Source organism: Danio rerio, chromosome 7 (genome assembly GCF_049306965.1).
Source record: "Danio rerio strain Tuebingen ecotype United States chromosome 7, GRCz12tu, whole genome shotgun sequence".
Taxonomy (NCBI): domain Eukaryota; kingdom Metazoa; phylum Chordata; class Actinopteri; order Cypriniformes; family Danionidae; genus Danio; species Danio rerio.
Genome location: NC_133182.1, coordinates 52,240,250 through 52,252,899, shown reverse-complemented (window position 1 = coordinate 52,252,899; position 12,650 = coordinate 52,240,250). Strand labels below are relative to the sequence as shown.

At 36.0% G+C, this 12,650-nt stretch overlaps 2 protein-coding genes across 2 annotated transcripts; one reads left to right on the top strand and one right to left on the bottom strand.

Annotated features, from left to right (window-relative positions):
• Nucleotides 1-467: 467 nt before the first annotated feature.
• hypk (huntingtin interacting protein K) lies at nucleotides 468-3,148 on the top strand. The gene is given in 4 exon segments (NM_001127470.1): nucleotides 468-634; nucleotides 1,292-1,347; nucleotides 2,811-2,862; nucleotides 2,936-3,148. Coding segments are annotated over 4 exon segments (366 nt in total). The 5' UTR covers nucleotides 468-472; the 3' UTR covers nucleotides 3,032-3,148.
• Nucleotides 3,149-3,229: 81 nt separating this feature from the next.
• Nucleotides 3,230-11,293, bottom strand: mfap1 (microfibril associated protein 1). The gene is given in 8 exon segments (NM_201017.1): nucleotides 3,230-3,688; nucleotides 6,002-6,091; nucleotides 6,164-6,323; nucleotides 6,451-6,720; nucleotides 9,495-9,682; nucleotides 10,279-10,405; nucleotides 10,504-10,720; nucleotides 11,107-11,293. Coding segments are annotated over 8 exon segments (1,314 nt in total). The 5' UTR covers nucleotides 11,189-11,293; the 3' UTR covers nucleotides 3,230-3,508.
• Between the last annotated feature and the right edge of the window lie 1,357 nt (nucleotides 11,294-12,650).

Here is a 12,650-nt window from a genome sequence, read left to right as displayed (position 1 = left end):
TGGAGTTTGTATGCTCTCTCTGTGTTGGCATTGGTTTCCTTCTTGTGCTTAAGTTTCCCACATAGTCCAAACACATGCGCTATAGGTGAATTGAATAAGCCATAGTGTATGTGTGTGAAAGAGTGTGTATGGGTGTTTCCCAGTGTTGTGTTGCAGCTGAAAGGACATCTGCCGCGTAAAACATATGCTGGGTAACTTGGGGGTTCACTGCACAGTGGTGACCCCTGAGTAATAAAGGGACTAGGCCATCGTAAAATAAATTAATTAATTAATGAAAAAAAATTCATTAAATGAAAAAAAAAAGAAAGAAAATATTGATGTTATTAAAATTATTGTTATATATCAAACTGCAAAGCATTATCCTTTTATAATATTTTTACACACGTGACGTGACCTCATAGTGTGTTGCATGAATGTCAGTTCGGGTTTTTTTCATCACTGTTTTTCGTTCCGGCTGCGCGAGGAATCAAACATGGCGGCTGAAGGAGATGTGGATCTGGATCTGGAGGCTGAGGAGAACTGTACGGGAAAACCGACAGAAAAGCCGAGAAAGCATGACAGTGGAGCTGCTGATTTAGAAAAGGTTACCGACTATGCGGAGGAAAAAGAAATATCCAGCTCAAATTTGGAAACGGTGAGTTTTAAAAGCGAATGAAGCTAGTCAGGCTAGCAGTGAAGCCATGTGCACAGCAGGTTTCTGTATTAAAACTCAATGAACTACGATACATCTGATCGTGCAAAGTCTTAATTTTCAATGTCTTGATATTGTCAAGTTTATCGGCGGATTTTTCAACCTGTTGCTGATAGAGGTAAAGTTGGTTTTATATTCGCACATTCGTTCATTTAACTTGGAAGTATCTATATTTTTTACCATGTTACTTTAAATATTCGATCGGAATTAGCATGCCAGTGTGACTTAAAAACAACATTAACACTGTTTATTTGACTGTGAACAATGTTGTACTTTGATAGTCATTGGCTGCTAATATGATTTCACTGTTTAGTTGGCTAATAATACTTTTATGAAATTAAATTATTAAGGGGAAAGTTAGAATGTGCAAATATAAAACCAACTTTACCTCTATGTGTTGCTGAACTACCAAATTAGTAATTGAAACTCTCAATAAATAAGTTTGTGTAATAATTTGTGCTTTACTATGCCGAGATGTCAACGCCCTGAAAAAATGTAATTAGTGTAGGAAATTTAAAGAACAGTGTTGATCCTCTCAATAAAGTATATGGTTAATGTTTTGGGTTTTCAAAATTAATTTACGTAGTTGTTTTATTTAAGGCAATGTCCGTGATTGGAGACAGAAGATCCAGAGAACAGAAGGCAAAACAAGAAAGGTGAGCAATTCCCATCAATCCTTACCTTCATTTGAAGTATAATTCACTCAAAAATTTAAATTTGCTATTAATGTACTTTTTCTTGGGTCAGCCAAATTGCAACCTTTTTTTCTTAGTAGAATATAACGTTAAGCATTACATTATATCAAATGTTCTTGGTAGACAGAAGCTTTGAAAAATGACAATCTGCAAAAAGTTACTTACTTAATAGGTATAAAAACAAATAACGTTTTTGTTTTTTATTGTTGACATAAACGCTGAGTTTAAATAGGGATGCTCTGATCAAGATCATTACAGCCCATGTTGACTACTGACTCCGTGTCATGCAATTGGCTGATAAAGAGTACCGATTCTGATGCTTCAAGCTTTATATAATTGTGCCATTGCATAAAGCACATTTTTCCTCTAAGTATGATACTGAAGTGAAGCTTTCATCATACTGAGGAGAAAAAATAAAGCATGTATTCATGTAACCCTTTAAACATGTCTCTTATAACCATTTAGTGTGGACATGTCATGGTTAGGAGAGAACGTGTGTGTGTGTCTGTCAGTCAGCATGTCACCTTAAAGGGTTAAACGAATTACGCACAGCACTAAGTTTGCGCTGATATATTTCACTTGCATTTTAATACGTTTTGGTGCGATATATAACCCGCTATTAAAAAACAAACAAGCAACTAAATGTTTTGATTGAGAAGCTGTAATATAGCCATGGTGGGATGAATTTTGGTGTGGCCCCCTGCCATGGAAGAATAAATGTTGCTGAAACATTGGGTTAGATGTCTTGACTTCTTTTCTGTCCTTGGCCAATCACATACTCTTACTTTATTAGTTGGTGTAAGCCTTATCTTAACCAATTTTACATAGATGGAAATCTAAATTAAAACTAAGTGAATTGCTGAGTGTTTTCCAATATGCTATTATATATTTGAACATGCATTGTTTTTCTTTTACCAGGCATGTGTGGACTTTGCATGAAACATTAGGTCATGAAAATTTACTTAAGTCTTGGATTTTTAGTTGTAAAATGTGTATAACCCTGTCTCTTGTCCTGTTATCAGATCCCACCATGTCACAAATGATATAAGACTTGAAAAGGTACAAATGAATGTATATTATATAGTATACATTAAATATTTCATGATATTAGATTATGCAGTAGTGCATTTATGGTTTAAACTTTCAATTTAAAGTTTGCAACATGTTTAAAAAAGCAGTGTTTTCCCTGAGTTTGAGTTGCATTTGCATGATTTCGGCCAGCAGGTGTCCCTAGCATGTGCTGTTCCTCAAAAATATTCTTATTTTCAAAACTTGAAAAGCCTCACTATTGTATGTTCCGAGAGGGACTAAGAGTAAAATTAACAGCAAATTTTCATTTTTGGGTGAGCTATCGCTTTAACATTAAAACACACATTTTGCCAGAGAAAATACGTGGTTAATAAATGACAATGTCACTTCCACAGAGAAAAGGAGCTGGCCAAAGTAACAATAAAGAAAGAAGACGTGGAGCTCATAGTAAGTATAGAGCAGTGCATTCACTGATTTAGATGATTTGACGAGGATAAACATGTTAACGTGTTTCTCTCAGATGGGAGAGATGGAGATTTCCAGAGCCGTGGCGGAGCGCAGTCTGAGAGAACACATGGGGAATGTGGTGGAGGCTCTGATCGCACTCACCAACTGAGGAGATTGAAAGTTTTGAGCTGTATATGGACACATTGGACTGCCTTTTTTCCCGCTTGTGATGACCTTACCTTTTCCACACTGTACTTATTCTGTAATAAAGGAACCATTTTTAACAGCCCTCAATAGTTCAACTCACCCCTTTTCATGCTTTACATTCTCCAACCCCCCCTTTTTTTGGAAATGCATTCCAATGAGCTCAGTGTCACAGTAATTTATTACCATAAAACAACTAAAAGTACATTTTTTTTTTCTTTTAGAAAGTGAAACAAAAGCCTCAATTCTGTACACGCAATCAAACATTATCTAGATGTACTGGATTTCAACTGCAATAAACATCGAATGTCTTTGTTATGAGATTTCTCCTACTTCTGCACAAGACACTAGTAAACAGAGAGTGATGTAGAGGAGGGGAAAAGTAAAAAAAAAAGTGTCCTTGTTTGAGCTGAATTTGCTCTTTCTGGCGTGATGAACAGGATTATGTCTTCCTCTTCTGTACTGTTGGCCGGTCAAACACGTCTCTCACGCCCCCTGCCTTCTGTTTGAAGAACTTGCTATTCTGAGCACTTTCCTGAGCCCAGGCTGAGTCAAATGAAGTGGTGTCTTGATCCACCAAGTGTGTGTATTTGGTCCGTCCAGAACGTCCAAAGTTTTTGACCTACAAAGCACACAGATCATTAGTGAAATTGGCATTCACATAGATTCTAGACTATTAAAATGGAGAAGTCAGGACTATATTTAACTGCACTTTGCACAATCAACACAAAAAGAAAAGACTCTTTAAGGAACATTCCACTTTTTAAAAAAATAGGCTCATTTTAAGTTGCCTAGAGTTAGACCAATTTTCAATCCATTCAGCATATCTAATGGGAGAACTTTTAGCTTAGCTTAGACCACTGAATTGGATTAGACCATTTGGTTGTTTTTGCGTTATTTCGAGCAAATTCATTCTTCCGGTTTGAAAAAATTTTTGAAGCTGTGTCACGCCGATTAGATACTTGTGTGCATTCCAGCGTGTAAGCTGGCTGTCTGTACCTGGGAGGACTTCATGACGTTTCTAAATGTGCTGCATTAATTCATAAGAAAGGCTTGTTCAAACCAATCAGCATGCTCTATTGTGTATGCGGTGAAACTTCATTAATATGCATGATAGCTTCGAAGACTGTTTGCATCTGTACAGTATTCAGACGGCAGAGGGAGACACCACGTTGAGTTGCCAAAACAAGTTGGAGAAGAGTTGTTTGGAGATACGATTCGTCAGTGTTGCTTTTATAATTTGCTGCAAGGAAGGTTTTTGTTTTCATTTTCCCGTTATGAGAGCGCAACTGGACTCCTGTGTGGATAACAGTGCACGCGACACTCGGCAGAAATACGTGTCTAAGAAACATTGTTTACCCGAGAGATTTTCTCATCTGGAAATGGTGAAATGCGGAATTGCCGCTCGTCTCCTTTTAATAAAGACGCAGCTCCAGTTGAAGTTGATTGTCCTGTCTCTTACAGATTTGGTAAGTAAGCGATCAGTGGCCTTTGTTTATTCAGATGGCAAAGTTAGTTTGTATGGTCAGCAGTACTCTTTCAAGACTGACCTTAGTCAAATGACTTCTAAGTTACAAAAGTTTAAAGTATGTAAACATCACTACAGTAATATGGGCTGAAAGATCTGCTGTTAATGCTGCTCACTGTGTGTAAAAACATGTTAGTACCACAATCAAATTATTTCCGTCGTGGAGGATTTTCGGCTCATTTGTGACAGGAATAACACACACACGGCTTTCTGACGCTACCTACCGAGTGCATCCAAGTTACAAAGAAATACCGAGGGTTTTTTGCCATGCGGTTTCAAACATTACATTAAAAATACACGCTTCCAGCAATTCCTCTAATCAAATATCTCGTTTGTCACGAGGGGCATGAATGAAATTGCTAAACTGCAGTTAAAGTCCACCATTTATTTGTCAAATGGTTCGATTACTGATGTCCATGTAAACAGTCACTGTCTTTCTCCCCTGCATCTGTGTTTGTTTTGCCTTTGTGAAAATCAGCACGTTCCCTAAACCGACACTATTTTTATGCCCCTTCCCTCTTTCTTTCCTTCCGACACTCCCCCCTTAACAGAGCTGGACACGCCCACTTTTCTGACTTTTCCAAACTATAGGTGTGAAAACACCCTGCTGAAAAGGGGGTTTTGTGGCCCTTTAAGGAACTTTGCTGCCACATTATGGATGCAGAAGGTGCAATGATATTATGCAGCAACTGAAAATAGTTCCCAGCTCAGTAATATCATTGCGCCTGCTGCATCCATGGTGTGGCAGCAAAGTTCTTTGATTGTTATGCCGAAATGAGATTATAGTTCATAGACATACTGACCTAGAAAATAGCAATTTTGTATTTACTGTTGGTATTAAGATACGATTTAAAACAGGAGTGCCCAAACTCAATCCTGGAGGGCCGGTGTCCTGCAAACCTTAGTTCCAACCCCAGTTAGAGACACCTGAACCAGCTAATCAAGCTCTTTCTAGGTATACTAGTAACTTTCAGGCAGGTGTGAAGGAAGTTGGAGCTAACCTATGCAAGACACCAGCCCTCCGGGACTGAATTTGGACACCCCTGTTTTAAAACTATAGAAGTCAAGTTTAAATTATGAAGATTACTAAAAGTCTCAAGGTTTTTTTTTTTACAAGGGTTGTGCACTGTACATATATTATGGTACTTTATATTGTTTTTATGAACCTTGTTTAAAGTACCAAACAAGCAGAAGCATTAGTCATTTAAGTAACCACTCAACAGATTATTCAACTTCAGACACAAGCAGTCTAAATGGATGATTCTATGGATCACTTGTTCAGAAATGTTTTACTGTCGTTTATCTCTGACAAAACTAGACCATCCTAGGCAGAGCACAATAATCCTCAAAGAAATATTGTTTGTTTAATTACCAGTCAATAATAGTCTTTAAATACATGGCACTGACCTGCATGACTTTGGGTAAGATTGTTTTGTTGAAATGGTCCTCAAGAGTTGGAGCGCTGAAGTCTCTCTTGAAGACATCTTGCTCGCCATCCTACAGAAAAGATTAAATACATGTCAGACATCAACAAAAGCCAATTATAGAGAAGATCTGCTCATCACTCACCATGAAGAAAGCTCCTCTGTGATAGTACTTCTGCAGAAACTTGTATTTGCCCTTTGAGGCTTTGTTGGTAATGACTTTCCCGTTGGTGCGCAGTTCTGCTCTGCGCTCTTCCTCTGTAAGATTGTGAAACCTCTCGATTTCCGCTTTCTCTTTCTCCAATCTGCAATTAAAAATATGAAATTCCAAATTATTAAAGACTTGGAGCCAGACAGGGCTTCAGTATTGGTAATGGGAAACTTATTGTATATTTTTTTCTCGGAAAAAAAAAAAAGATAAGTGCCACTCACGCTTCTCTGGATTCTCGGTCCCTCTTAATACGCTTCAGTTCTCGGACTTTCCAGGCTTCGTACTCCTCTTCCTCGTTTTCTCCATCTGTGTCCAGAGCCTCAAGAGCAGCCAGAGTCCGTTTGTTCTCCTCAAACTCTTTCTTGGCCTCCTCCTCGACAATCTTCAGCGTGTAGCGTCGTCTCTCTTCAGCTTGTTTTTTGGCTTCAACTTCCAGCTCTTTCTGTCTCTGCTCCTCTGCTTCTCGTTCTGCCACCGTCACCCTGTCCTTCCTGAGAACATTGATAAATACTTGATTTATTTGTAGAGTCATTTTAACATTATTAAAATACTTTTACAATCTCTTATTTAAATCTTTTGATTTGGGGTTTTTATATTTGCAATCATTTTTTAATGTGTGCGTTGACTTTGTTTTATGATATAAAATGGGTTTAATTTATTTTTATTTCACATACCGCTTTAGTTGTTTAGTTTCAGTTAGTAATTTTAGTACTTATCTCAGTCCTTTATTTATTTAATGCCATTTCAGCAGCATTGGCTATATTCATGGCAAAACCTATACTAAATATACAATATAAAACATACAGTCATATCAGTTTCTTAACAAATATTCATTGTACAAAAACAAACAAAAAAAATGCACAAACAGCATCAACACTGAAATGAGTCATGTACAATCTTGGTTTGATTTAAGATATTCTAAAATTCCTCCAGAAGACATCTTTTCAAACATTTCCCTTAAAATATTTCCTCTAATATCATTTAAAAATACACATTCTATTAAAATATGTTATCATCAAAATATTTTTACACAAGTCACAGAAAGTTTTTTCTTCCCTTTTCAATAAATGTAAGTGTGCAAGTCTAATGTGCCGATTATCATATGCACAACCTGTCTATTTTCAAAATGGTAATAATTCATTTAATTTACAAATGAATGAATTTATTCATCCATTCATTTTCTTGTCGGCTTAGTCCCTTTATTAATCCGGGGTCGCCACAGCGGAATGAACCGCCAACTTATCCAGCACATTTTTACGCAGCTGATGCCCTTCCAGCTGCAACCCATCTCTGGTAAACATTCACACACACACTCATACACTGCGGACAATTTAGCCTACCCAATTCATCTGTACCACGTCTTTGGACTGTGGGGGAAACTGGAGCACCCGGAGGAAACCCACACAAACGCAGGGAGAACATGCAAACTCCACACAGAAACCCCAACTGAGCCAAGGTTCGAACCAGCAACCCAGCGACCTTCTTGCTTTGAGGCGACAGCACTACCTACTGCACCACTGGGTCACCACAATTGAATTCACTTTATACAATTATTATTTATACAATAATTTGTTGTTAAAACATTCATCCCATACCTTCTGCCATTTCTCATTAATATACCGATTTAAAACATCAGGTTTATTGTCAGACACAGGAATTTTACATTCGGTTATCTCCACCTATAGGGCTGCCTTAGCTGCCTTATTTGCACATACATTTCCAGTGAATCCCTTATGACCAGGTATCCTGCAAAAAATATCAAAGTCTTTTATCTTTAAATTCTCCACTTTTTCTACTTTGCTATAAATCATAGGATGATCAGTTTTTAAACATTCAAGTGCTTGTAAGCAGGACATAGAATCTGTGCAAATTAAAAACTGGTGTTGCTTTTCTTTTTCTATTTGCTTTAGAGCTAAAAGGAATACCCTTTATGAAAGACTCTGAACCAATCACTGCTGCAGTAGATACTTATGACTTTGAACCATCTGTATACACTGGTACATATTGAGTTGGTAGACTGCATCGTAAAATTATAAATTATTCCTGATAAACATTTGGATGGATTTCTCTTGATATGATATCCTAGCAATTATTTCATTGATTTGCCAAAGGCTACTTTCGGTGTTTCCGAAAGTTTCTCCAAGTCAAATCTGAGCGTTTTTAAGACCAAAATGTAATACTCTTACCATAATGTTGGCATCATTTGTAGCAGTAAATACAGTGAATCATATTTGGACTAGAGAGAAAAAAAAACTGCAACACTATGGCAAAATAAATAAATAAAATTTTTAAATAGGTAGTGTTACACAGAATTTGTTTTAAATTATTTAACTACACAACACTTATATATATTATATTAGACAACACTTATTATATATAATATTAGACTTAAAAAAAAGGCTCTGCAGAAACCCTGTACATTTCTTCATTTAGTTTATCAAAGATTTAAGGTTTCATTTCAACTTTATTTAAATTAGCAAAAAATTTTTAACAGTTTTAGTTTAGTTCAATAAAATAAAAAATAAGTTTTTCTCAGAAATTGTAATTTACTAAGTAGTTTTAAAAATGTGTACTTTTACTTTTCCTTGAGTACATTTATAGTGATCTATCTATACTTTAACTCCACTACTTTCCTTCAACCTGCAGGTACTACTTTATTTTTCTTCTCTATGGGGATTAGAAAAATCAGCCCTGTGATTCCTGTCCCATTAAATCACACACAGAAAGTAAATAGCATCATAATGAACTACCTCAAGACATGAAGCAAACTGTTTGGTAACATTAAAAGTGTCCAGGAAGATACACGCAATAACCCAGAGACTCTTTAGACTGAACATCACTGATGAGAAGATGATGAATGTATACTGTATGATGACCGAAATGGCCTTAAACAATAACTAAATGCACAACTGAATTTTTCTTGAGTATGATTTTTCAGTACTCTTTCCACAACTACTGTCATAAATATGCTGCATCTTTTGGGCTTATTCATGGTGTGTTTAAAATAATTTGTTGATGCTTCTATATTTTTAATTTCCTTTAATGGTGAGTAGACAGGCTAACGTTATTTTGCTCTGCTTTTTAAAACTTAATTACATTTTTTTTGGAATATACATCATCATGTTCATGGATAAAAAGTTCATTGACAGTTTAGTTTATATAGAAGCTGCTCCCATAACTTGCTCAGTGTCAAAAAAATGATGGAAAAAAGGTGGATAACTATAAAGGAGGCATAAGCAAAGGCATTCATGCTAATGAAACTTACTTTCGGATGAACACAGGCTTCAACCGAGGCTCAGCCTCATCCTCGCTGTCTGTGTATTCCTCATACTCCGACTCAGATTCAGACTCCTCTCCAGACTTTCCCTCCTCCTCCACCTCCATGATCTCCATATCCTCGTTCTTCCTTTCTTGTGCACGCTGACGCATCAGTGCTCTCCTCCTCTCAATTTCCTACACAGAACACACCACCAATTTGTAAACTCACTGAAAACGCATACAAGCATTAAAGTCACCCATTTATTTTTCTCGTTCGTTTATTTGAGTTACAAGGAATGAAGGTGGTGAATGGGATTAGCAACAGACATTATAAATTCTCCTTTTAAACAATGGTTGCAAGAGTTGTTCCCTTGTTTGGCATTAGAATTTTTTTGCATATAGTTAAAAGAACACCTGGAAAGTTCTTCAAAATATGAAATCTGTCTGTAGGAGAGGCTGATACAAACCTTCAATCCATATAACTTATTTCACCTGCTATTAATATATTATTGTTTTGATACCTTTATAGTGGGCACGTATGTACATGCATTTAATTCAATTTTTTGTAATAGTAATTTTATTATTATTATATTTATAATTTTTGTATGTTTTGTTTTCTTTAGTACACATTTAAAGTTCCTAAAGAATTAATAAAGACATTGTTAAAAAACAAAACAAATCAATGGGCATTATATTACTGTTCACCTCTTTTTTCGATATATTGAATACGCACTGTCATACAAAAGACTCATAAAAACATTTAAAAAAACATTTAAAATGAAGTCACGCACTTCATCATCGACTTCCTCCTCCTCTTCGCTGCTCTCCTCTCGTTCAGGATGCCACGTTCCTTCATCTGAATCCTCACTGCTTTGAGCAATCAGCTCTGGCTCTGCTATCTGTCTGTGTCTTGCAAGCCTGTGGGGGAATAAGCACCCAGCGCATTAAGACCCATGGACCTCTAGCAAAAGAACATCATGTATTTACTACAGACGAATAAGATGGATATGATTTACCTTTCCTCAACATCTTCAGAAACTCGATTCATGAGACGTCGAAGACGAGGATCTGATTTCTCCTCCTCTTCCACTTCCATCTCTGGTTCAGCCTCTTTACCCTTTTTAACAAACTGGAAATCTTCCTCTTCCTCATCCGAGGACTCCATAGGGGCATAGTCGGGACGCTTACCAGAAACATATCGCTTTACCTTCACCTTCTCCATAGAAATTTCACCTGGAGGCAGACAAACACAAACCTTTAATGTTGGCAGGGGATTGAGCTGATTTACTTTTCCATCTTGACACCAAAAACAGAAGTCAATTTAAAAGACTATTTCCATATGTGAAATATAAACATGAAAAAACAAACACCAACTGAGCATCCACATCAACTCATAACTTATTATGGTCTGTTTCTACAACCATCAATATAGCTAGGTAATTAAACTGCCAGCATACGAAACAAAAGTCCATACAAACAAGTTAAAGTAGGTTAATAACAGAAGATTGATTGGGATAAATAGTTGCTTTGTTTAAATCAGTATTCCATTATTAACAATATAAAAACACTGATCACGTCAAAACATGCTAACAACTAAAGCTAACTCTTTGGTTTGTTACCTTTTTCATTGCGGATAGGCACAGCTCCAGCCGTCGACTGAATCGGCGGCTGCTTGTTATTCAATGCGTCAAATGCCGACATTTTGGATCGTTTGCACTGGTCCCGTTACACTACAAATAATGTCAAAATAGAGTAAAGTCTCTCCGTAAAAAAAAATTCTGTTTACAGTCCTCTACCCACCAACATGGACGTGGCGGATGTGCTACTCTATAGAAAACCCACCGTGAAATTGTCCTCCGGAAACGCGTTATTAGTTGGTTCCTACCTTCGATTCGTTTTACTCCTGACATTTCCTTGCAGAATAACAAATGATTCTCTCCCCCAAATTATACATTTTAACTGTAACTACATTTTACTAATTATGCTCAACTATAAAGTCACATTTTACTTAATAATAATAATAATAATGTTCTCTTCATGCACGAGCCAAAGGTTTCTCCTTACTGAGGACTGTTTTTCTTTCTTTCTTTGTTTATTTCTGTTTCATTCTTTCTTTCTTTATATATATATATATATATATATATATATATATATATATATATATATATATATATATATATATATATAAATATATATATATATATATATATATATATATATATATATATATATATATATATATGTGTGTGTATATATATATATATATGTATATATATATATATATATATATATATATATATATATATATATATATATATATATATATATATATATATATAAACAAACACACACACACACAGTTAGTCATAATTATTTGCCAATCCCCCCCTCCCCACCCCGAATTTTAAGTCCAATTGTTTATTTTTTTCACCAAGTTCTGTTTAACGAAATTTCTACTCATAATATTTTTAATAACTCATTTTTAATAAATGATTTATTTTATCTTTGCCATAATGACAGTAAATAATATAGCCTAATGAAAACCTGCTTCAGAGTGCTATTGACCTCAGACTGGGGCGACGGTTCATCTTCCAGCAGGACAATGACCCAAAGCACACCGCCAAAATGTCAATAGAGTGGCTTCACACCACAACTCAGTGAATGTCCTTGAGTGGCCCACCCAGAGCCCAGACCTAAATCCTATTGAACATCTCTGGAGAGATTTGAAAATGGCTTTACAACGTCCCCATTTAACCTGATAGAGCTTGAGAGGTACTGCAAAGAGGAATGGGCAAAAATTCCCTAAGACAGGTGTGCCAAGCTTGTGGCATCATATTCAAAAAGATTTGAGGCTGTAATTGCTGCTAAAGTTCATCAACAGAGTATTAAGCATGTGAATACTGATTTACATCTGATTTTTCAGGTTTTTTATTTTTAATAAATTTGCAACAATTTCAAAAACTCTTCATATTGTCATTATGCAGTACTGTGTGTAGAATTTTGAGGAAATAAATAATTTTAATCCATTTTGGAATAAGGCTGTAGCATAAATAAATGTGGAAAAAGTGAAGTGCTATGAAGACTTTAAAGATGCACTGTATATGTGCTCAGCCTATATAAGTACAGCCCCCACAAATCTCCCATATGAATTAATATTTTCTAT